Source organism: Simochromis diagramma, unplaced genomic scaffold (genome assembly GCF_900408965.1).
Source record: "Simochromis diagramma unplaced genomic scaffold, fSimDia1.1 OVJJ01000487.1, whole genome shotgun sequence".
NCBI classification, from domain to species: Eukaryota; Metazoa; Chordata; class Actinopteri; order Cichliformes; family Cichlidae; genus Simochromis; species Simochromis diagramma.
In genome coordinates, this window is record NW_024387305.1 from 3573359 (window position 1) to 3597976 (window position 24618).

The following is a 24618-nucleotide window of genomic DNA, read 5'->3' on the forward strand; positions in this document are numbered from 1 at the left end:
TACTGTAGAGTAGCTGCATGACTCAATGCATCTGTTGTTATTGTCCTGAAACATGTTGACTTGCTCTCAAATTATGAAATACAGCTGATGAGAGAATCCTAGAATTGGATTCTGTAGTTCTTTGAGGTATTAAATATTGAATTAATAATTTTGTTAATACATTTATACACTATTATACTATTGTATGTTTCTGTCATTATAGTTGGATCTCTTTTCATAAGGAATCATTTTATATATGAAGCTAAATATGTAAATAAATGCCCCATTACCTTATATTGTGTTTTTGCTTGTTTCTATATTTTAAAAATTAAAAAAGGAGTTAGAGTGGTTTCCTGTCCCTATAGCCCTGATTTATAGTAATAGGATTGCATGTTTGTGTCCTCGTAATGTTAAATAGGCTCTACCTACGTGATGCCAACCCACGTATTGCTATACGGAACAGGACAGACTAACCTGACCCATGCAGACTGTGCCATGCTGCTGTGACTCTTTTTGGCATGTGGCATATGGTGTTGTTTGAGTTCTTTACTTAAGCTCACACCCTGCTCCTCTGTGCTCTTTCTTTGTGTTTTGTTTGCAGTCTTGCGCTCATTTGATATAATGCTAGTTAATGAAAAACACTTTTCAATCATTTCTAGGATTGAGATTAAATCTCTTTCTAAATATTGATCACAGTTAATGTTGAAATTGGTGCATATTTTAGCATTGTGCAGAGTATCTGGCGTGTCACCGAATGTTGAATTTGTTTAATAATATTTATATAACGATAGTAGATCAAACCACATACACAATGTATAAAGGTTGTCTCAAGGTGCTCTATGTTGTAAGGTAAATCCACATATAATCATTGATGTTGACCCCACTCAGTTCATTATTTTGGTTTTTTAGCCTATAGCTTTACTGTTGTACTTTGCTCTTTCTGCATTCTTTGAGCATACAGCTAAAGAGCCAAAAACCTGCTAAGTTTTTGCTCTAAAGAACCAATGTAGCAACTTGTAACATTGTGGAACATATAGGAGCTAAAAATTAGACTTTCTTGTAAGTAACTGGTCAGAAAATAAATATAATTGTTTAGCATTGGAAATTGTTTAACCTAATGTGAAAACGTATATGAACCGAACAAACAATGAGTAGTATAGCCAGTTTGTCAAGGAAGTATTAAGATAATTTTTTTAGCGCTATCAAAAATAACAGTAATGATTCACAAAACCAGTGATCCCTAACAAGGAGTGCATGGGAAGTAACCATGAAGCAGCTCAGGCATGCAGTAAAAGGAGATTTTTTTGGTTCAATTAGAAACATTGTTCTCCAGCATATTTGGATATTGATTCATGTTTTACCTTTCCATAAAGGATCATAAAGTTATCACAACCAGAGATGCGAGCACTACGTGATGACCGTGCACAACGTTTTTTCTGTAGATGCCCTGAAGCAAAACAAGGTGGCAAGTGACCTTCCAGGGTGTTCCCCCGCATGAATATGATCTCATATCAGCTCATATCAATGATATCAGCTCTCACTTTGCAGACTTTTATCAGTAACATTTGACTCTTAGTAAACAAAGAAACACACATTGAGTTACACAAGGGTCCTATTTCATGTTATTGAGCTCTTACTCAAAGTTTATAAGGTGATCTTAAGAAATATATGTGCAGGATTTTCTTTTTTTTTTAATGAACGTGCTAGACTACAGGTTTTCTTTTGTTTCTGGCTGGTGACTTGAAAGTGAAGCTTTTGTCACTTTTTTTTATTACTAAGGGCGAAGTCCACACATCATTACTTCCTTATAACCATTTGCTTTTCTTTTAGTTGTGTTGTCTCTTGTCTCATGGTTGAACCATTCCTTCCGTGGACGTGCACGTAATTCACGTGCATTCTTCAGGGAATAACAAATGCATGAATGTCTTTTACAGAATTTGACAGGCACACAGTCAGTTTGTGGGTGAAAAATTAATTAGAAGGTAAATATTTGATTGTAAGAAACTGCTTTGGCTTGGGCAACAACTGAAGTCACAAGATGCACAGACTGGACATATATGATGAAGATGTAGAATATTTGTGACTTTTATATTATTTTAGTTTCTGTAATATTTTTACAGAGAAAAACAAAAAACTTCTTCAATTTATTATTATCTGTGAAAACTTACTCAGTAATTAAGAACAGGGGCTTTTGCCTCCATCAGTCCCCTGTGGGGGTGGGTGTGACTCTGCCTGCACCACTATTACGCAGAGCCCCCTCCTCTATCTGGTACTGCGTATGTGAGGAGAATTAGACCAGCCACTGGCATGGATGGAAGCTACTATCTTGCTCGGTTTACAGGGGTGGGTGGGCTTTGTGCAGCATCCTTTTGAACTGCACCAAATGCCCCAACCAGAATTATTGTCATTTGTAGTCTCGTGTCACTCATATCTTTTAATTATTGCTAACAATAATTAATAAATATCAGATTTTATGGCTTGCCATTTAGACTTTGATGCCTCCTTTACCCCTTCTCCTTTCCCCCCCTCTTTTCTTACCCGGTAGTCCAACGTGGCCAGGTGAAGGGAGGCAGGCATGACGACAGATGGCCCTTACAGTCTGACGGATTATATATTAACAACAAGCAGCTCAGATTCTCATGCACACGCAAATAGAGGCGTATACACTCACTCGCTCACTCACACAGTCTAGTTGATATTGCTTTACCCTACACACACGCCAGCAGATTCATGCCAGAGACACAAATGGTTTGTCACAGCACAGCTGACAGACAGCAGGAGTAGAAGAACGAGGGATTTAACCCATGGACGGAGATACAGAGAGCAGTTTTTCATCCATCACCATGGAGGTGTGGAGCTCCTCAGCATCTGAGGGAGATGAGGAGGAGAGGAGCCATTCCAGTCTTTTAGATGAAATAGCAGAGGAGAACAAATGCCACAACAGCAATAACAATAACAACAACAACAATGACAACCTTTGCAGGGAGGTGACACAAGGTGAGATGTGCTGATCTTCTTCTGCAGAGCTCATACTTAGAAAATAGAAATAAGAGAATGTAGAAGTAAAATATTAAAGGTCAAGTTCAAGTGCAACTCAGATATTCTTGTCCGGTGTACTCTGTAGTACATTGCGTTGTCATGGTCCTCGTTATCTAAGCACTTTAATACTTAATGGTGAGCTGCGTATACTGCAGGGTGCAGTTGTGTCACTGAAGATACACTGTGCAAATGAAGATTAACCTTTAACAAAAAGCGAGTCTTTGCAGACCCTGCTTGAAGCTTTAGTTCAAAATTAGAGCATCAAGAGGTGTAAAGTTTTGTAAGTGTATTCAGTTTCAGTTTTTCCTTTTAGTGTTGTGAAGGTCAGAGTACCTGTGAGTGTGTATGCCCATGCATGCTGCAGCAGCACAACCAAGCTGTGTATGCAAGCGATCAAATTATAATTCTCGGTCATTCCATTTTGTGTTTTCTCTTTTTACTGTATGGATCCAGCGTTACACTATATATGTTTGTTCCTTTCTCCTGCAACAAACAAAGGGGGGGGAAAAAGCAAAAGCAAAATTAGCTTTAGTTTTTGCAGGACAAGTTAGAGAATTTAGACATATTTCTCTTTCTAAGAATGACTACTGTTTAATAGATGTGCTTTTGAGGAACAACAACTGCAGGTGCATTACTGTACTGCTGCTCTAGTTCCAATCCTATAATTTCAGGAGCTTTTTCCTAAATGTGACTGGTGCATTAAAATGCACCAATTTAAACTGACATTTGCCAAATTGAGACATTTTACATAACATAAGTTTTTTTTTTTTTCTTTTTCTCCAGATCAGTTTGTATACCAAAAAAAAATCTGGTACTGCTCTAGTACTTTATAAGTAAATGCATGTCTATGTAGGCTTGTTTTTATCTGAATGACTGTGTGACATGTTCCAGGCCTTTTATTTAATGTGTGCATTTATAGCTGTGTTTTTTTCCCCCTCTGTGCTGCATGTTGTGTGGGTGTGCATGACGGTGCAAACCAAATGTTAATCAGAAATATAAGTCCTATATTTCTTTTTAGTGACATGTATTTTAACTTGGATCTGTCCCTTAATACTGTTATTGACTTGCTTAAACTGCACTAAAGATCTACAGACAGATTTGCACTAGGAAGTCTTGTGAGACAAATATTTTATCCTGCCAATCCTATCAAATGGTCACCTTCAGAACAATACAGATCAATGATCACTGTAAATGTTATTCCTGGAGCTCATCTATGTCCGTCTGATCCCTCAACCTAACAGACGTCATAAGCACACCTAAGTCATTAAGGAACAGTATTAGACTTGCAGTCCATTGAACTTGACTAGATTTAGCTCAGCCTAGACCCCAAAACCTCTACCTGGATCTGCTCTGTGCCATGACAGCTGGGTTAAGAGGAAATAGATTAGGTATTTTGGCCAGTGGGATAGAGGGTGTAAATGATACACAGTACTCTAACTTCAGTTTAATGTTCTTGTAACCACTGAGATTAGGCAGTAAAATGTAAAAAAGTAGAGTGTTTCTTCTTGGTTTAACATGTCATTGTTTTGGATATGTGAAAATGAAAATGTGTTCCTACCAGTAGTCCTGCTGCAGACTTTCCCCTTAGCACTGCACTTTCAGGACAATAGGATTTAAAGAAGTTAACCTATTATCTGATTAACCTTTGTTAATTTACAGATTCTATTGTGGTCATCACATTAGTGCACAAGTAGACGTGCATCACTGTGACGATTTGCTGTTTCGTTTCCAGTTTGGATTATTATTGACCTTGAAGTCTTATCTCTATTGTTGAAATGTTGCTGAACATGTGACATTTTTTCATTAGCAGATTAAATTTCAGGATTTTTGTAATACTTGCATTTGTTTGATTATGCTCACATTTTAAAGAGATTGGATTTTAATACGAGACATTAGACAGTATCTCTGACCTGACTTTTATGATGCAGACCTGCAGAGCTAGTGTTATCATTCAGTGGAGGCCGGGTATTCAAGTGCTTTTGCCTTGCTGCAGTGTCCTTGAGAGAAACATATTATCCTGCCAGGTGACCTGTTACATAGCCAACAGTGAGCATTAAAATTGAATCCAAAGGGTGGCAAGCATCATTTGTCATCTCTGTGTGTGTCCTAGAATCAACTCTTTGGTTTTGACACATGACACATGGTTTTGACCCCCTCTACTGCTCCTGAGAAGTCTTCAACAAAATAATTAAGTTCCTGATCTCACATATTTTGACAGTGACCAAATTTTTCTTTGATCTTAGTAAAAATAAATCCTGTAGATGTGGTTCATGCTATAAGTTATGGCCAATATAAAGTGTGCTTACACAGAGCAATGCGGTACAGTCCAGCCTAAGGTTGGGTTCCTTCCATTAGGCTGATTGGATACTGACACAGCTATCCAATCACTGTGTTTCTAGGCCAAATTCAGGACAGTCTAATTGTGTGCCAGGCAGCTGCCCATCTCTTTAGCTAAGTTTTCATCTGAAGTAAGATTATGCAACTTTAGAGATGTTGCATGCAGAATCGTAAGCTAATCCAGCCAATGTCTGCACATATTTAAGCAGATTCTAAAACACTGTATATATGCATTTTACACAAATGAGGCATGCCACTAAACAGTACCTATAATTAAAGGCATTATTGCAAAGACAGAAACAAAGTGAAACCACGATCTCATACCTATTAGTAAATGTCTGAAAAATAATTTAACTTTATTGAAATTTAGAAATGATGATTACATGAATGCCATTAATGTAAAATCTGTCTTATCTGTCCTAAACGAATGACTGATTAATCCTGTTCGCCACTTCAGCTTTAACTGGCTTGTTTATGTCTACTTTACTGTACAGGATGTAAACAAAGTTACAGGTCAATAGCCAGCCACTGTTATCCTTTCCTGGTGTGAATACCTAGTCAGTTTAGTCCCTGTACATAGACCTATATTAGCATCCAGGAGAACGAGGTCTTTAGTGGCGTCTTATCCGGGCTAAAAAGGATCAAGCTAAGAGGATCAGTTTGTGGCTGACCATGTGGAGCTGTTGTGTCTCGAGATCTGGTTAATGATAAATAGCAATAATGTAACTTTATCAGGTAGGCGGGTCTTTCTTCACTCCAGTGGACATCTTGTTTTTATCTTTTTGATAATTCAGGTTCACCAGTGCATCGACAAATGCAACCAAGCAAAGCAGCTTTGAATAGAAAAAAAGAGATGTTACAGTAATGGACAAGAAATATCAGGAAAGTCTTTACACCGTAATATCATGTAACCTATTAAAGGTATTTGTAAAGTAGAAACGGGAAGAGATCAAAGTGACAAAAGCAATCTAGTTGTCTAGTTAGCCTTACACCATCCTACTGTTAGCACGGCTGACTTCTTGCTGTTCTCTTCCATTACCATCTACAGTTATGTCTTTTCCTTCATTCATTAAATCCATCTCTCACTCCTCCCACAGTGCTGTCCTCAGACAGAGTTGGCCAGGTCACCAAGACATATCATGATATCAAGGCGGTCACCCACCTGCTGGAGGAGGTAAGACAGAGACACACAGCAGATGAATGGAATTTAAGAGGATTAGGCTTATCTGCCTCACAGATCATCACTGTTTGCCACAGTTTTCTGCATATTTTTGTCACCCCTCTCAGTGCTATCTACTAACATTTTGGTCTTACATAATTACGGTTTAAATTAGTACAGTGTAATCAAATCATTTAAAACCTTAAACATATCTCAACGTATTTATTAATTTATATGTTTGATTATGACTTTGCAGAAAGAGCGTGATCTGGAATTGGCAGCACGGATTGGCCAGTCCCTCCTGAAGCAAAACCAAGAACTAACGGCACGTAATGAAATGCTGGATGAACAGCTTGAAATTGCAAAGGAGGAGGTAAAAAGAAAGGCTCCTGATACACACCTGTATAGCGAGATGGAAATATTTCATCTTTGTTGTGCCACACTCTGCTGTGCTTAAGTGATCGTGACTTGTTTTCCTAGATTGCTCAACTGCGCCATGAGCTCTCGATGCGAGATGACCTCCTTCAGTTCTATGCGAGCACTGAGGAGATTGAAAACGCTCAATCGCAGTCACCGTGAGTACACAAATGTGCACATATGGTGTAACGCACAGGGTTGAATGATGACGAGCTGCTGGCAGCTTGTTTTGCATATTGTGTATAAGTCTTACTTTAACATATGTAGCTTTTTTCTGACTAAAATTGTATTTGTCTAAAAATCTGTAACAGAGGTGCAATGCATCCTATACTCTAACTATGCTTCAAGATGTTATCACAAAGTAGTTTCAGTGGACTTCATGCTGTAGTGGTACCAAAATGTTCCTCAGTGTTTATGATGGTGAATGTCCGCTATGAAGGATTGTGTTTACACTGTTGGTTACTACCTTGGGCTTACACATAAGTAAACAGACGTCAGAACATCCCCACTGATCCTCTCAATGTCTTCAGCTAGTAAAACCCTCCCCATCAGCAGTTAATCATTCCTATTACACATTATTAGACTCTGTTAACTTAGATTCATCGCAGTGATCCATGCTAATTATTTTGAGGGTTAATTATATTAAAAAATAACCTATTTATACAGGGCTTAGCACTTGATCACTCTTTTTCAGAATCAGAATCAGAAAGGGTTTTATTGCCAAATGTTGAGCAGGTTTACAACATTAGGAAATTGCTGCGGTGCTTAGTGCAAACATACTGTCAGATAACGCTTAAATAAACATAAAAATAAAAATGAAAAGTGCTAAGTAGATAGATATATGCATGAGTGCAGGTGGTGATCAGTGCAAACATGGAATGATGCAGTGAGCACAGTGTAGGGTCATGTGTTAGTGGTGGGAACAGTCATTTGGTTTGTTCATGAGAGGTTCTGGTGCGAAAGGACCAGAGCCCCCTGCCTGAGGGGAGCAGGTCAAACAGACTGTGTCCAGGGTGAGAAGGGTCAGCTATGATTCGAGCTGCACGCCCCAGTGTCCTGGAGGTGTACAGGTCCTGCAGAGATGGGAGTCTGCAGCCAATCACCTTCCCAGCAGAGCGCACAACATCAACATTTTCATCGCTTTTCTTATAAAAATTTAGGTTTTATTTAATATAAATGCATTGCTTTCTTTCTTTAGAATGAAAAGGAATGAATCATCAAGTTCACTCACCAACTTCATCCACTATGACTTCCTACAGCAGAAACTGAAAGGTTTAGAGGAGGAGAACCGCAAACTCAGATTAGAGGTATGCACCAACTTTGAAATTAAAGAGATATTCCTGTTTGTTATGTGTTTATTTATTCACTTATTTGAAAATAAATAGTACAGTATGCAGTGCGTCTTTGCGCATTGCACACAGAGTTTTCAAGACTGCTGTTCAGCATCACATATGATAATTGATTATTAATAATTTTTTCTGCAGGCTACTGAGCTCTCAACGGAGACATCAATGTACGAGGAGCAAGAACAGGAGCTGATGATGGTGTGTGTGGATGAGCTCTGTAAGTGTCACAGTCATGCTTCAGTCAATGAAAATGGGAATTATAAGTCAGGCACAAGGAAATTTATGGGACTTGTGTGTTTCAGCATCTGCCAATAAGCAGGTGGTTGACTTGTCGGAAGAGCTAGCGCGGAAAGTAGAGGATTGTCTCAGGCAGCAGGAGGAAATCAGCTCGCTGCTCGCTCAGATCGTTGACCTGCAGGCACGCTGCAAAGGGGTGAGAGGCTCACACATGTGCACAGCTTTTGTTATGGATTATATTAAATACTTGTGTTAAAACTTTTTGAATTCTGTTCTCTTTCCGTCTAGCTCACCCATGAGAACGAGGAGTTAAACCACCAGCTGAATGCCTCCCGTGAGAGCCAGCAAAAACTGAAATCTGAGGTAAGATACTCGCTTTGTAATCTCTGTGACTTCAACGGCATTTTTGGTGTTGGATTAAGATGATTACATGAGCTCAGTTTTGATTTGTCTTCGTGTGTGGCTGAAAAGCTCTCATAATATAGACACAGATGTAGAGTTTGAGGTGTTTACAGAAACCCATTTTTGGCTTTAGATAAATATGCTGACTCCAGCACCGCTTGGTGATTTATTATCAAATATGTATGTGTATGTGTATGTGTAGAAGCTTATCATAGCATTATATATTCAGCTGCTCCTGTGTATTTTGTCAGTGGCATGACACTTTTCCCCAACTTGATCTACAGTTTGACTGATTTGTCACCCCCTGTCTCTAGCTCAAGGACTTGCAGGACAAGTACTCAGAGTGTAAGGACATGCTCCACGAAGCCCGAGAGGACATTAAAAATCTTCGAAACAAGAGCCTGCCGAATAGCACCGTGCAGCGGTACACTTCATTGGCCTCAGTCCTCCCCATGGACTCACTGGCAGCAGAGATTGAAGGCACTTTCCGCAAAGGCCTAGACACCCCAGCTCCCTCAGAGTACAAGTGAGTCTGTGACCTGCGTCTGTTTGGCTTATATGCACATTTAAAAAAAATCCTTATCCACTTTGTCTGGTCTAAATTGACCAGATTGTACCGTGAATATTGAGTAGCAGTTGTAGTTTCGTGTTCCTGTTTTCATAAGAATTATTTTCTAGAACTACAGAGATAACTAAGGTTAAACAAGTTCAGCTCTGGGAAACTACCTTTATACCTTAAGTAAATAAATTCTGTGGTAGTTCCACTCCCTGCCCTATCACACCTTAAACTTAAATGCCTTCGTCAAGTGGCTTTTACTTTTATAGCAGCTCAGCTTTTATTAGACACATTCCTTACAGAAGAAAAGAAAACAGCAGGTACAATAGTACTGACTGAGTTGATGCATGTTTGAAAATAATTACTAGTAAGGTTTAGTATGTTACATGTTTATGTGTTGCTGTGGTAATTTTTTAGATTAAATTTGTACAATTTGGATTTCAGGGAATAACAAGTTTTACTTGACTTACGTTTTGTTAGTACGTAATGTTTTCTGTTAAAAGAACTACATCAATGTCAATTGTGTGTAATGACGCTACTTGACATCCATCCATGATTTAGCTGAATAAATGCTTAATGTTAGTTTTGTATTTGATAATTAATGATTTTATAAGGTGTTAGATGGTGTCAGAAAGATGGAGTGGGCCAGTAGTTGATTACAAACTAGTATAATTTTTATTGTTTTGCATTCTCTTGTATAAACAAAGAAGAACAACATTACAAATATGTTTTAATCAGTCTGTGAAATTCTGAACAAATTAATAGTGGAGACAGTGACTTTACCCCCATGAAAAATGATCCGTAGAAATGAAAAAGGAAACGTGAAAAATGAAACGCACATCTGTTCTTGCTTTTTCTTCTCTTTCATCTGTCTCTCACTCTGTGCATCTTTTTTATGGCATTTTGCATTCAAAGCAATCTGTAGTTTGTTGATTTAATTTCTTGTATGGATGCATTTCCCGTATTTGGGTAATTCTTTTGTTTTAGGAGACAATATACTACAAAGAACAAGAACAGAATCAACCAAAATGTTAAACAAAGTGAACCAGAATTTGAAATGCAAATTGAAGTGAAAATCAATTACAAATTTGACCATTTATTTATTCAACTTATAACAGCATATAATAATATGTCATATACTATTTGAAAGATACGTCACTGAGATATAATAACGCATTTTATTTGAAAAAACAGAATCTCAGACTTGCCTCACTCTTTGCATCAGCCTAAGATCCATAGCGCGAGGCATTCACTTTGCCAGCAGGCCTGTTAAGCTAATAGACTTAAAGGTATTGTAGGTTACACTTAAAACTGTTACAGCTAAATTTTAACTGACACAGCATGACACCTTGGTATATCCCAACACTGACCCCTTTTGCTTATCAGTACCATACTGGTACTGTTAACTGGTAGTTTCTTTTGTTAAAAGAGTCTCCAAACAGAGGAGAATCTTTTAAGTTCAAGTTTGAAGGGTTTTCTTTGTTGCTTCTAAATGAATGGCAATTATACAATTTCCCTCCTGTAGCTTGTGTAAAATTTTGATGAGTTTCAATTCTGAATAAATATTTTTTTGGAGGAGTGTGAATGTGTAAGAGAGACACTCATGTCATTACTTTTGCTGTTTCCTCTGGCAGGAACCACCCCTGGCGTGTTTTTGAAACCGTGAAAGTGGTGAACAAGGCTGTAAGGCAGCGGTCTCAATGCCACTCACCAGGTGTGCCAGGCTCCAGCCCGGTGTCCGCACCTTCCAGCTCTAACAGCACCCCTCGGACCAGCTACTATGGCTCCGATAATGCCAGCCTGAACTTGGAAGACAAGCCGAGCTCCAATCATGCTCAGAAGGAAGACAGCAGGTAAGACTGCACATCAGATGCCACAGTAATGCCTAAAGATTCGACACAGATTTTACATTTTGGGATACAGTTTGAAGCTGTAGGATGTTGACTTTAAAATAATGTTGTTAATTTTTCCTTTTTAGCGTTAGTGGGCCAAAACGTTTAGGTCAACCAGGCACACCAGGAGGCCAGGATCTCGAAGCTGCCTTGTGCAGACTCTCAGTCCGCCAGCAGAACCACTCTTCTGACCGACCTTTCTTCGATGTGGAACGCGAACGTAAACTCCGTGCCTTGGCAGCAGACAGTGAGGAAGGCGAGGGTTCTAGTGGTTTCCTGACGCCAAATTACAGCCTGGCCTCCAGCCCAGCTGCTTCAACAGGCACCAACTACTCCAACGGTAGCTCCCGACACTCCTGTGGCTCCTCGGGAGGATCCAGGTCCTACCTACCTGACCGTCTGCAGATTGTCAAACCTCTGGAAGGTAAAATTTTTAGCTTTATGTTTCTCTAATCATGTCTTCAAACCTGCTTCAGCATTTGTGCAGTCTTGATGAAGCATAAGAAAGTAAAACGAGACAGAAAATGACGAGCTTCTTCACCTTAGCCTCTGTAGTAAATCCCACGGATGAAAAGCTGCCCTGCTCAGAGAGCAGTATTTGTAATGCATCTATATTGGATTACCACACACTTCAGTGGCAACACCTTCTGAATCTCTACTCTTCAGGCTCAGTGACTCTGCACCAGTGGCAGCAGCTGGCCAAACCAAACCTGGGAGGTATCCTGCATCCACGCCCGGGAGTCCTAACTAAAGACTTCAGGGAGCTCGAAGTTGACATACAGCACGTCTACAGCTTGAACGACCTGGAGGAGGATGAGCCAGACCTGTCACACCTCTCTGGAGCTCACGGCATGGGTACGACACATTGGCACACTACACACACAAGTCAACTAGTTGTCTCATTTCTACTCAATTCCAGATGACATATTTACTGAAGTGCATATCTTCTCATTATAGAGGATAGCTCCCATTCCTTGCAAAATTAGTGCAGGGTTCATCTTCATTCAGTCTTTTAGTGACTCTTTAGATGTGTGTCCTTTCCTACATGTGTAGTTTAACCTACCTTTTCCCCCTCCATGACCTCACAGTCTCTTCATTGGGTCCCAACCTCCCTCAGACCCCTCCCACACATCCCATCACCACCTGCCAAGTCCTCCAACCCTCCCTAATCATCCCCTCCTTCTCCACTAGGTAAGAACATACTGTTTTGGGGTTATTTCGTCTTTGCTCATTGTGTTTTTTCACAGCTCTGGCCAAGGTAAATACTCTTCAGGCAGTGTTAGTTGGATTTTGTATTAACCTTTTAAACTAGATTTACTAACCCAAACTTTTTTTTTCCAGTGTCAGTTTCATTAAAGCGGGCCTAAATTGTTTGTTTTCTTTATTTTGTGAAATTGTGTGCAGCAATACTAAATATGGGCAAAGTTTGACATATTGAGGTCACTGTGTATGCTCTTTATGACGTCAGAGAAGAACACTATGGCCATCCCAGGCACATAGCTCTTAGCCACAAACTGCTTTTTAAGTATTCTGTTTGCAAGGGACAGCCAATCAGAAGTAAGCTGTCTTATAGGAAAGGTGGCTTTAAAGGCACCAACACTAAAATGGTTCATTTTATACAGAAGATGACTTGAATGAATTACTTCCCCAAGGCTCTAAGGCTACTAATTTAGACTCCAAGAATAAAATTGTGGAGCTGAAAATGAGCACAATAGGTCCACTCTAAACGGGTATAGATATTACAGATTGCAGTTGCTCTGTCTTTCCTAACTTCCATTCTTTACCCTCTCAATGGTAGAAAACGTCTGTCAAGGCTCTTTCTCCAACTCTAGAAGGAGCCACCAGGGAAAAGTAAGAGCCTGGTGTTATAAATGCACTCTGAATGCTTGATTAGTGTCTGTAATATTAACGACAGAGGCATGATCTCCAGCACTTCCAGTCCTCACTCTGTGCATGAAATGAGTGATCAATAAGTCTAGAAAGGAGTTTACTGTGTAAACATTTTAATATATTTATAAAACATAGATCTACCTAAATCTAATGTACTGCATTGCCTTCCACGGTAAAACAATTTAAAAAGTTGGTTCACTGCTTTTAGATGCTAAGTAGGATGTAGTGGGAGGTCCGTAAATGTTACTTGATGCGCCGTGAGTCCTACTTCCGTTATGCATGTTATCTTCTACTAACGCTGTGCCTAACGTTGTAACATCTGCTCTTACTTGTTTTTGCTCCCTGCTGAGTTTTTTATTATATATTTTTTTTACCATCTCTTCCACTTTCTTCCACACCAGATCTGTTTTCCTCATCACTGGGATATTAACATCATGTTTCTCCACTTTTTAGTGTTGATGTGCTAAACTAACCAAAACGTCTCACATCGTCTTTTTTTCACAGTCGGTTTATATGAATATGCATGTGCTTGTAGAGGAGATGTTATGTCATTTAGTTTTAATATTTTGTTTGTTTCTTTTTTTTTTTAATAGCCTTCACTCTTTCGGCCTGCCACCTTCTCGGGACCGTGAGCACGTGAGCACTTCACCAGCCTTGCAGCAGGACTTTGGCCAGGGAGGCCAGACAGCCACCACAGAGCTTAGCACTTCATCACTGGGACTCCTGCAACTGCTGCAAGAGCGCGGCATCTCAGCCTCCCGTCATCCCCACCACAACCTGCACTACAGCCGCACTGGAAAACCTTCATTTTCTACAGTATCAGACAAAAGAGGAGACTTTTTCTCACACAAAGAAGGACGAAGGAACATTTTTAGCTGGAACTTGGTGGAGAAGCTTCAGAGTCTTGGGTTGCACAGAGTGGCAGCCTGGGGGATGAGGGGCCCCAGTGACAAAGACAGGGAAGCAGTCAGACCTCCTCCGAAAGTGTGATGCATTCACCTCCACACTCCTCTCTCATTCACCATAGTGACTTTGCATAAAGCCATGCGATTCCTACTGTGCACTTCAGTGCCCACCACAGCACCCGTGTCTTGAAAAGAAAAGCCACAGAATGTGTTAGAGCCATACTTTCAGTTATTGGTAGTGTGCAGTACAATGTTTTTCTATGAACTTGTGCACGGTAAATTATTCTTTACATGTGGGACATTTTCATCTCAGGAAAACCACCTGATCACTGCTGTGTTTGATTCACACTTTGCTTCTTTTTACGCAGAAAGGAAAATGATGAAGAAAAGAAATATTTTATACTTTTGTGTTTTGACTTTCCTTTTACAATTTGCCCCACTCCCAACCACTGGTTTTAAAAAAACCTCCTCACTCGTCATTTTATTAGTTTCCAAAGAGAAACATGAGCTATGTGTAAATAATAACTGTCATTTAGGGAAATGAAAAAAGACGATGTGCTGTAAATTATTGAAAGTAGAGAAACCACAAACAAACCAATGCTGTCCCTGAAAATGCACTAAAACGCAGTCTGGTCTTCCTGCTTATTCGCTGCTATGTTGACAAAAGCATATAGTATATAAGTTTGTCAAACTATTCTTAGAAAGAAGCACTGAGAAGAAGCCTGACGATCCAGTGACTGAACTGAGTAATGTTAATAATATTAAGCAGTCTGCCTTGCAGTCCATTACTTGCTCTCACATGCACACTTCCATTTCACCTCTAAGCTGTTTAAAGTTACGCCTTTATGGACTTTATTCTGAGCCAAACCTCACCACAACCAAATCGGATTTGCATGCTGCATGGAAGACTGTGAAGCAACATGTTGACTCCAGTGACTCAAAGTTTTGTTTGTAGAAATCTGCTGTATAAATCATGTCATCGGGAATTTTTAAACCACTGGGATTTAAATTTAACCGAAATCACGCTGGGCATTTCAGAGTGATATCTGTGACAGTAGGCGCAATAAGTAATATGTAATAAGTACAAGAGTTATCATGATAATTTAAACAGCATCACTCTGGTTGATCAATCAGCTCTGGCGAAAAAGCCACAGGATAATGTGGATTTAAAAGGGAAGAATTCATAAACAGAGATTTGTGTTTCTACTTAAATTAACCAAACGACTGTTTCTGTGCGCTGTTGTTTGCTGTAACTCTACATGTCAGTGTGTGCGTGAACTGTACCACCTGTGAATAAATGTTTTCATTTCCACCAAGTTCACTTTTGACTCTTCGTCCACTCATCACCAAAGATATGGAATAAAAACAAGTGCAATAAATCTGCAAAACTGTTTATTTCGAAAGTTGCATGGGAAGTAAACGTCCACTTTTTTATAAAATCTGAACAAAAAAGCAGTGCGCCAGCTCTCCAGCTGTTGTGATGTGCCTCATTCTGTGTCCCGGCGGCCAAAATCCACCCAGCCCTGGTAGTCCCGATCCGTCATGCACTCGGAGTTCATCAGCTCTGTGAACAAACCATTCCTACAGTACATGAACCACAAACAAAAGGGTTCAGTATGCAAATCTGAGCATTGTCTTGGACCTCCGCCTATTCACACATTGCTCTAATTAGCTGAAGTGAAACAAGATGACAATCACAGAGCTTTCCCACCCAAGCATGCAGCATACCTGAAATTGCTTGCATTATTTGTTTGGTCATTATCTCGCGCTCATCAACTGAAAGGTGCGCCCGTCGTTCCACCCGTGCAGAGTGAGTGCGGGGTGCTTCCCTCTGTCTTCCAGCCGAGTCTTTTGCCATCTCATGTTTAGCTAGAAGCTGCTTGAGAACATTTGTCTCCTCAGTCTCTCCGGTTTCAGTTGGGGAAGCTGCTCCAGACACAAGCAGAGCAACCAGCAGTGCAAATACCACGAAAAATTTCCCCGACATTCTCTCTGCGCAGTAAGAAAGAAACATTTGAGTAAACATGAGATGTATTCTAAAAAAAAATTAGGTATCAAAAATGGCAAACTTACTGTACCTGTGAAGATAGGATGAGATATGTACACAACAAAGTGTGATGAGCGTGATGTCTCCAGTGCACAACTGCTGATTCCCAGCAGGTTGTCTCTTTTATACCCAAGTTTGGTGTCAGCATAATGGCTTTCAATCAAATACTGATAATGGTGTTCACCACAGAGCGTTTGATTAAGAGATGGATACATTGGAAAAAGGATGTGCGCAAAGGAAATTATGCAAGTTTACATGGAGAAACACATCATTATATTTGTCACTTAAAACCTTTTTTGCACTGCAATAACAATAAAACAACTCGATGTGTTTACACTGAAAATCCAATATTTCCTTAGAAACCATTTAAAACAATACAAATCTGATGTAACAATAAAGACACTGTGAAAAAGTCAACTTTAGGGAGGAGGAAACACAGGTTTCCTGTACCTGTACAGAAACGTACATTTAAACAACGTCCCATTTCTTTCAGTTTTTTTTAACTGGTAGTATTTATTGAGAATACTATACACGTCTTTCAATTTGCACATTATATGTTGTTTACATTGCTACTCTTCATATTTTTTTTATATATTTTCATCCATTCTCTTCCATTTATCATTAAAAAAATCGCTGAGGGGCTGGAGCCTATTCCAGCTACCATGGAGTCAAGAGTCATGATACACCCTGAACGGGTCATCAGCCTGACGCAGGGCTAAGACATAGAGACAGACAACCATTCGCAATCACATTCACAGCTGTTTATTTATATTAGCATGAACTATGTAAGTGAAAGTAAAGCAAGTGAAAACAAGATACCTAAAATCACTTAATGACTCAGAATCATCATTGAAATTACCCCCAATTATAAAGCAAAACACATCACATTCATTCATACTTGGATTGAATGTATTTACCTGCAGCTTTAAAGAAAAAAAAGTAGAAAGTTACATAGAAGTTACACAGATGTCCTTCATAATGTTCAGGCTGTAAACATTTCTGTGAAACGTTTTCTTGACATATGTTTATAAAGCGAAGTTAAACGGTGATACATCAAATATAAAATGTGCATAATTTATTACTGTCATGCTGCAGCCTGTACTTTCCACATGACGTACACGCCACCCTTTTAGCAAAAGTCATACTTGCTTGGATAACATTGGCTCTGTTTACATACAGTACTGTATAGATTTTTTTTCAAGTGTCCCAGTTACTCTGAATCCAGTGTCCCCTGATAATGTGTGATGTTTAACTGCTTGTAGAAACTCAGCCTTCATATATTTTTCTTCCAGGCAGTGAAAGTGTGGTCTGTCCGCTGTGAATGATTGTCTGCTACTTTGATTTATACAATAAAAGTGATAACAGCACAATGGAGAGCAGCAAATGTATGAATCTACAAACTGCCTCAGGGTATTAGAACTAATTTGTAATACATACAGAACACGAGCCTGCAAGTTGATAGAAAGGCATATGTGACCTTTATCTAACCTCAGTCTAATATCTTCTAATACACTGCTAGACAGATTATTACTGGTCTAAATATTTCATTTTTGTTATCTGCAGACTAAAGGGACACACACCCATCAGTAAAATCTGATAATGTCCACAGACACCACCTGCTCTTGACAAACTGCTCCTTTCACTTGTTATTTAGTTCAGATTCATACCCACACACACTGTTAGGTCAAGGCTGCATCGGATGTTTGGTGCAGGTTTTAGTCACTGTCACTGATTTTCTCTTGTCTCGTCTCAGGTACGTGTCTTCAAATTCCTTCATGCTGGTGAAAGGTTATGATAAGACGTTTACATTACACATGAGTAGTGTTTCCAATGCAAAACTTCCCGATAAAACTTTCCCTTTGAAATTCCAAATATATCCCAGAATCGGACCTCGCATGTTTAAGGAATAATTTTGCTGATATTCCATAAATTATTTTTTTGTAAAATCTACAATAAAGAATACCAAACAGGATTGTTTTGAAGAAAGGTTGAAGTTTAAAGACAAATTGGGGTGAGGGCTGATTAAAGGCTCTTTAACAATATGGTAAAGCTTATTTGGCATTTAGGTCTGAAATCTGTATACATGTAAAGGTCGGTTCCACTGAATAGTGCCATCTAAAATACTACAGTGTACTCAGTCATGCATGTCAGCAGTATGGGTGTGTTCCAAAAAGGTTAAAATGATTTTCAGGTTCTTGTTAGTCACTTCAGAAAGGTTTACTCTGACCACATGTTACCTGAGCTTCCAGAGAAAAAGGTGTGACAGCGTCTTGTTTTGGTATGTTTGGGTGGTGGTGGTGGTCTGGAACAGAGTTCACAGCTCTATTTGGACAGGTGTGTATTTAAAATCATTTATGGTGCCAACAGCTATTAATGTTGTTGTCTGCTTCTTTCCATTCACAGACAAAAATAGCTTTAGCCTCTCAAACAAAATTGTGGTTGAGCAGAGGAACCAGTTTCTAATAGTTAAATCCTTTTTCTTCCAGATGACTGCATGTAAAACCTCGTGCATATAATACTTTTCATTTTGTCCACAAGTGTCTTTGTCTGGTGCAGTTTGAGATAAGGAGAGACTAATAACATAATACAAGAACACAGACACAGATTACAGAGCTCTGCTGTTTACTTATTATTTTAAAGATACTATATTAGAATACACACACACACACACACACACACACACACACACACACACACACACACACACACACACACACACACACACAGTTTATTCAGATTTGCTGACTTTCATTTTTGTACAGCTCTGTTAAGGTCCTTTCCTGGCATTTCAGTCAGGTAAAGGTCTGGAATTTGGGTGCCCAGGTCCTGTGACTGCAAAATAAGCCCAAACCCTGAGATATCCATCACTGTGCCTGACAGCTGGTATGAGCTGTTTGTACTGATATTGCGTGCATTATGCCTAGACATCTCCACGCTGATCTCGTCTGTCCAAAGTACATTGTTACACAAATCTTGTGCTTTGTTCAGAGGCAGATTTGCATTGCCAAACTATTCTGCCATGCTCTTTTTAAAGAGAAGAGGCTTTCCACTGTGCTGTCTAATCTTTTTCATCAGTGTTTCTCAAGGTAACTGAGGCCTGTAGACTCTGAGATGTAGCTCTTGGGTTTTTTACAGAGCGTATTTGTTGGTTTTGCAAATTGTTTGTATTAAAACTGTTACCAACATACCACTCATTGTTTGGTATGTGCAGATGAAGCTGTCTTACACCCCCAGAAAGGATTAACAAATACCACTGGCTTAGGCATAATTACTGCTCATAGGTGGTTGTGATAGTGATCTTTTTGTTAAACTTACCTTCTCAGTCAGGGTGAACATGAAAAAGTTGATCACGCTACCTGCCATGATGCACCTGCTGACTTACATTTTAGAGAAAAAAAAAACGTAACTATCAAATGCAGTGAAACTAATTAAAAAACAAAGAAACTGATCATACCAATCCAAATACCTTCTCCCCCCATTTTTTATATAAATATTTTACTCTTGTTTGTTGTCTTTTCAGCTTCTTTTGGGTAACTCACTTAAAATCATCTTAGCATTCATCTGTGCCCCATAAAGTAACGAGTAGGAAGTGTAATGAGTTAAGAAGAAATAATTAGCCACGTCTTAGGTTTTGGCTGGATTTCAGCATAGTTATCAGTTAAGCTGTCTGACTAGATGTTCCACTTGTCTTTCATCAAAGTTTGTCTAATGAAGACTTACACACCCAATCGATGGAAACAAAAACAAAGAAAACAAAAACTATTATCTGCATACCACACTGTTGTTGTTGCATGGCATTTGAGACTGCCCCCCTCACTAAGAACCCTATAAAATACCCTGCTGTGTCTTGCAGGATCACACCTCGGAGACATTCCTTCTGTGCTCACCATCAGCCTCGCATCACGACAACCTCCTGTCACCATGGCAGCCTCTTTGACCCAGCAGAGCAGCTACAGCGTTAAGCAGAGAACCTACAGTTCCAGCAGCCTGGGCGGATGGAAGCAGAGTAGCAGGTCCTCTGTTGGCTACACACCCAGTGTGCAGGGCGGAGCTGGAGGTTATGGGACCCGCATCTCAAGGTCCAACTCTGTCTTCTCTTTAGGGTCCGTGGGCTCGTATGGAGAGACTTCTGTAGTCGGAGATGGGAAGGCAACCATGCAGGACCTCAATGACCGCCTGGCTGATTACTTGGCAAAAGTAGGTTTTACTGATGAGCGCTAGTTGCAAGAATTACTCCCCCCCCCCTTTATTTACTTTTAACAATTTGCATTTGTAATCACTAGTTAATAAATAATAAGATTAATTTCCATATAGTAAAATAACAGTTTCTAACAGTACATATTGACCTAACCCTAACCCCCTTTATTCTATTATCTTATCCTATTCTATTGCTTTTTTCCCCTTAATGTTTTACTGCTCTTAAACTTGTACTTTCTGTTTTAAACTTGTACTTGACAAAAAAAAAAAAAAAAAAAAAAAAAAAAATCCCACATGTGGGACTAATTAAGGTTTCTCTTATCTTATTGAATTTTTTCATGCAGCACTTATAATGGGGTGTCTTTATATTGTTGTAGTGAGTAAAGGATCAACATACTCACATACAATAATGAACACACACACACACACACACACAAAAAAACCCCAAACCTCAAAACAAACTAAGAAAAAAAACATGAAATTTTACCAAATGGAAAAATGTAGAACAGTTGCTTTCAGACAAATAATGATAACCTGCTTGTATGAACCAATATTTCCTCGTGATGAAATTAAATGAGGTGAGGCATTGCATTCATGTGTGGCGTCAAACTGATGAGATGTGGTTATATGTGCAGGTGCGCTCTCTGGAGGCCAAAAATAGGCAGCTGGAACTGAACATCGCTGAGTTCTGTCAACAAAAGTCAACTGTTGTTACCAAGAACTACGGTGGCTATTTTTCCACCATCAGTGACCTGCAAGCCGAGGTACCTCTCACACTTTACATAACACAACACACTGAAAGAATGATAAAAAAAAAAAAAAAATCAAGCAAACAGTTTTACAATGCGCACACGAAACCTCGAACATTGCCAAACACCCGAAGTAAACATCTATGCAGGCGACTGAAACATCTTTCCATTGTTTTACTATCACAAAAATTATTGACACCAATTAATGCTGAAGTGTGGATTTGAAAGGTTAGAACCCGTTGTACGCTATGTGACTGATAGATGGCATCCAAAGAAAGCTGAACTGCTGCGGAATGCAAAATAATTTGCTCAATATCAATAAATGAAGAGTATAGCCTATACACGGTCAGAATTTCAGACAGTTTATTCATTTTCTCCAATTAGATTGCAAGAAGATTTGCAGAGAACCAGGCCATCCACGTGCAGCTTGACAATGCTCAATTGGCAGCGGAAGACTTTAAAATGAAGTAGGTTTACATTCCTTTGTTGCTCCGTGGTATTTCTTTCTACCCCATATTACTTTATACCAAATATGAAAAGAAATCCCACTACATTTGGGAGTTTTTGTTTTATTATTTATTTATTTTTCTTTTGAGACCATACAATCGTTACCCCCATCAAAATCGTGAAAATAATGGCATCTGAAAGGGCTGCTTTTCTTCTGTAGATATGACATGGAGATGAACTTGCATTTGACCGTGGAGGCTGACGTATCCCGTCTCCGAGCAGTCCGCGACAGCTTGACTCTTGGCATCAGTGACTTGGAGCTAAGCATAGAGGATCTGAAAGCAGAGCTGGCGCAAATGAAGGCGACTCACAAGGAGGTAAAAGGCGTATAATAGAAAAACAAACCTATTAAACACTGCTAAAGAGATTGCGTGAGTCAATGCTTTCCATGGTGCAGTGTCGCCATCTGCTGGTGGTGGAAGCGCTTACACTTCTGGATGGATTGGAGATTTAAACACTTTTTTTGTTGTTGTGTTTTTTGTTTGTTTGTTTGTTTGTTTGTTTTGCATGTTGCAGGAGATGAGCCAGTTGAGCATCCAATGCAGTGGCTCTGTAAATGTAGAGGTGGACAGTGCACACTCTACAGATTTGACAAAGGTCCTGGAGGAAATGAGGGAGCAGTATGAAACTGTGGTGAGCAAGAACAAGCTGGAAGTCGAGAAATGGTTCCAGTCGAAGGTGAGGTTCCTAAAATGTTCAAAACGACTCCGGTAGATCCTTTAAAAAAAAAAAAAAGTTCAACTTTTCTTATTGAATTTTGAATGCTTTCTTTTAAAAAGGTGGAAATTCTCCAGAAGGAAATCATTGTTTCCCAAACAGATGTGAAAACGTTTCACAAAGAGTTGTCCACTCTGAAGAAGACCTACCAAAGTTTGATGATAAGCCGGCAAAGCGCACACACAGAGGTATGGAATAACAACCCAAAAGTACTGGATATGAAGGTTTTGTAACTGAAGCCAAATGCACATCGCAGTGTTAGGTCTAATAAACTCAGCTTGCTGAAGCTAAGAAGTAGCAGACCCGCTCTTTTTTTCTCATATTGTACCTATCTCTGGTATCTTGGTGACACAGCTGCAAGCAGAGGAGGCAGGAAAGAGAAACAAGGAGAGGAGAGACAACAAACAAACATTGCCTTGGAGGCTCATTTAAAAAATATAATCAGTGTTCAACACTACGACATAGCATAACTGCCGTATTTTATGAACTCACATGTGATCATGACTTTTCAATATTTTTTAATTAAAATCATTGTGACATTTTGCAATGTGGCAAGAAACTCAAGACGGTTGAAGTGAGAGAAGGAAAACAGGATAAAGACATGCTGTGGAAGAGAGACAGAGATTAATAACAAGTGTGGTTCAGCGCAGAGAGGTCTATTAACACATAGTGAGTGAGAACGGTGACTGAGCAAGCAAATGAAAAAAAAAATAGAATCATAGAATATAAAATGCATCATCTGAAACAATAACAGAACACTAATCACCCCTTAAATGTTCAAGGAATTAAGAGTTCTCTGCTATTTTAATTCCCCCTGTTTATGACAGTCATGAAAAACCATATTCATGAACTTCTGAATTTCAAAATAATGTTGGTGGTGTATTTCTGCTCAAAAACTGAGTTAAATGAGAAAATATCCAAAAAGTATGTTGCAAAAAAAGCAAACAAACAAATGAAAAAAACATTAATAAAACAAATAAAGGACAAATATACATATAGCTTGCCTATATTTGATTGGGAAATGCTTCATACTGGTTGACATCAGCAGATGTCGAGCCTGGTTAAAATTACTTTTGCTATTTGAAGCACATTAGGTTCGTAATGTTTTAATTGTTAGCACAAGGGGAATAATTAAAAAATTAAATCAGTTTTTTCCAAACATATCAGGACATATATTAATTTGCTGTAACAGAGAGGAAGTGATTCTTCCCACTGACTGTACTCACATGGAGCTGTTGTAACCTCTCTGTCCTGCAGATTACATGCCTACAGGAAAATTTGGAGGAAGTGAAAAGTCGCTATAGTCTTCAGCTTCAACAACTGCAGGTCACCATCTCCACCCTGGAGACTGAGCTGCAGGAGCTGAAGGCCTCTCTTCTGCGGGTGCAAACAGAATATAATGAGCTACTGGACATCAAGATGAGGCTGGAAATGGAGATTGCTGAATATAGGAGGCTGCTGGAAGGAGAGCACTATGAAAAAAAGGAGTAAGAAATTAAAAATGTATCTGTTTTTAATCGATTATCAATTAAAGCAAACAAAAATGTTTAAAAAACAATGTTTACGCTCTTCTTAGGGTGGTGGTCATCAGCAAGGTCGTAGAAGTGGAAGGTAAGAATCTCCATCACTCACTGAACCAGAACTTCAGATCTTGTCGCAGTAAAACTGAATTAAGCTCTTTACACTATAGTGATGCGATGCATTGTTTTTGCAGAGCGTAAACCCCACATTGAAAAACGAGTGAAGACAATCATCGAGGAAATTGTTGATGGACAGGTTGTCGCCTCCTCTGAGGCCACCCAAGTGGAAACAGTTCAGTAACCTGTGCTCCCCTCACCCGAGCTTCTAAGTTGTTAAAGTGCACGCTGGTTTCTTCTGGGTAGTTCTCTTTGTTTTCATCTCATTATAAATCTAAACATTGCAAAATGCAGAAAATGCTCATCTTTACACAGTGCACGAGCCTTTGGATAAGTATGAAACCAAACTATGAATAAAAGGCTGAAAAAAATAATGATGATTGACTGATTGATTGTATTTCATTCCAATATATACCGCAAATGAAAAAAATATCACTATCATTATTTTTTATTCTGAGTTATAAATGTGTTTTCACCTCCAGAAGAGGAGTATATTTTGAATACTGACCTTGCTTTGGGATCATTTAATCACAGAGCTAACAGAATCAACTTAAAATATAAAGCCACTGTCTCCTGTACTTTTCTTGTTTGGCTACTGAGTTAAA

At 39.2% G+C, this 24618-nt stretch overlaps 3 protein-coding genes across 4 annotated transcripts in view; 2 read left to right on the top strand and 1 right to left on the bottom strand.

The window, feature by feature from the left end:
* hap1 (huntingtin associated protein 1) overlaps positions 1 to 14719 on the top strand; it is a 35573-nt gene extending 20854 nt beyond the window's left edge. Inside the window, exons 4-16 of the mRNA XM_040004395.1 lie at positions 6453 to 6529; positions 6771 to 6887; positions 6995 to 7089; positions 8130 to 8238; positions 8416 to 8494; positions 8580 to 8710; positions 8803 to 8877; positions 9231 to 9442; positions 11107 to 11325; positions 11451 to 11788; positions 12031 to 12219; positions 12453 to 12555; positions 13848 to 14719. Of these exons, the coding sequence (XP_039860329.1) occupies positions 6453 to 6529; positions 6771 to 6887; positions 6995 to 7089; positions 8130 to 8238; positions 8416 to 8494; positions 8580 to 8710; positions 8803 to 8877; positions 9231 to 9442; positions 11107 to 11325; positions 11451 to 11788; positions 12031 to 12219; positions 12453 to 12555; positions 13848 to 14244 (2141 nt within the window). The 3' untranslated portion in view covers positions 14245 to 14719. The remainder of the gene's footprint in view (positions 1 to 6452; positions 6530 to 6770; positions 6888 to 6994; positions 7090 to 8129; positions 8239 to 8415; positions 8495 to 8579; positions 8711 to 8802; positions 8878 to 9230; positions 9443 to 11106; positions 11326 to 11450; positions 11789 to 12030; positions 12220 to 12452; positions 12556 to 13847) is intronic.
* Positions 14720 to 15435: 716 nt separating this feature from the next.
* LOC120716942 (cholecystokinin) lies at positions 15436 to 16699 on the bottom strand. 2 transcript variants are annotated; one of them, XM_040004674.1, is made up of 3 exons: positions 16238 to 16699; positions 15888 to 16151; positions 15436 to 15723 (listed from the first exon to the last, which is right to left on the bottom strand). In XM_040004674.1, the coding sequence occupies exons 1-3, from the start codon at positions 16419 to 16421 to the stop codon at positions 15647 to 15649; spliced, it is 525 nt and encodes a 174-aa protein (XP_039860608.1). In that variant the 5' UTR covers positions 16422 to 16699; the 3' UTR covers positions 15436 to 15646. The 2 variants fall into 2 exon arrangements, with proteins under 2 accessions (XP_039860608.1, XP_039860609.1); XM_040004675.1 differs by having other exon boundaries at positions 15436 to 15740.
* Positions 16700 to 18458: 1759 nt separating this feature from the next.
* LOC120716941 (keratin, type I cytoskeletal 19-like) lies at positions 18459 to 24388 on the top strand. The gene is made up of 10 exons (XM_040004673.1): positions 18459 to 18540; positions 20060 to 20403; positions 21039 to 21167; positions 21537 to 21619; positions 21820 to 21976; positions 22176 to 22337; positions 22439 to 22564; positions 23634 to 23863; positions 23953 to 23987; positions 24091 to 24388. The coding sequence occupies exons 2-10, from the start codon at positions 20128 to 20130 to the stop codon at positions 24195 to 24197; spliced, it is 1305 nt and encodes a 434-aa protein (XP_039860607.1). The 5' UTR covers positions 18459 to 18540; positions 20060 to 20127; the 3' UTR covers positions 24198 to 24388.
* Positions 24389 to 24618: the final 230 nt, after the last annotated feature.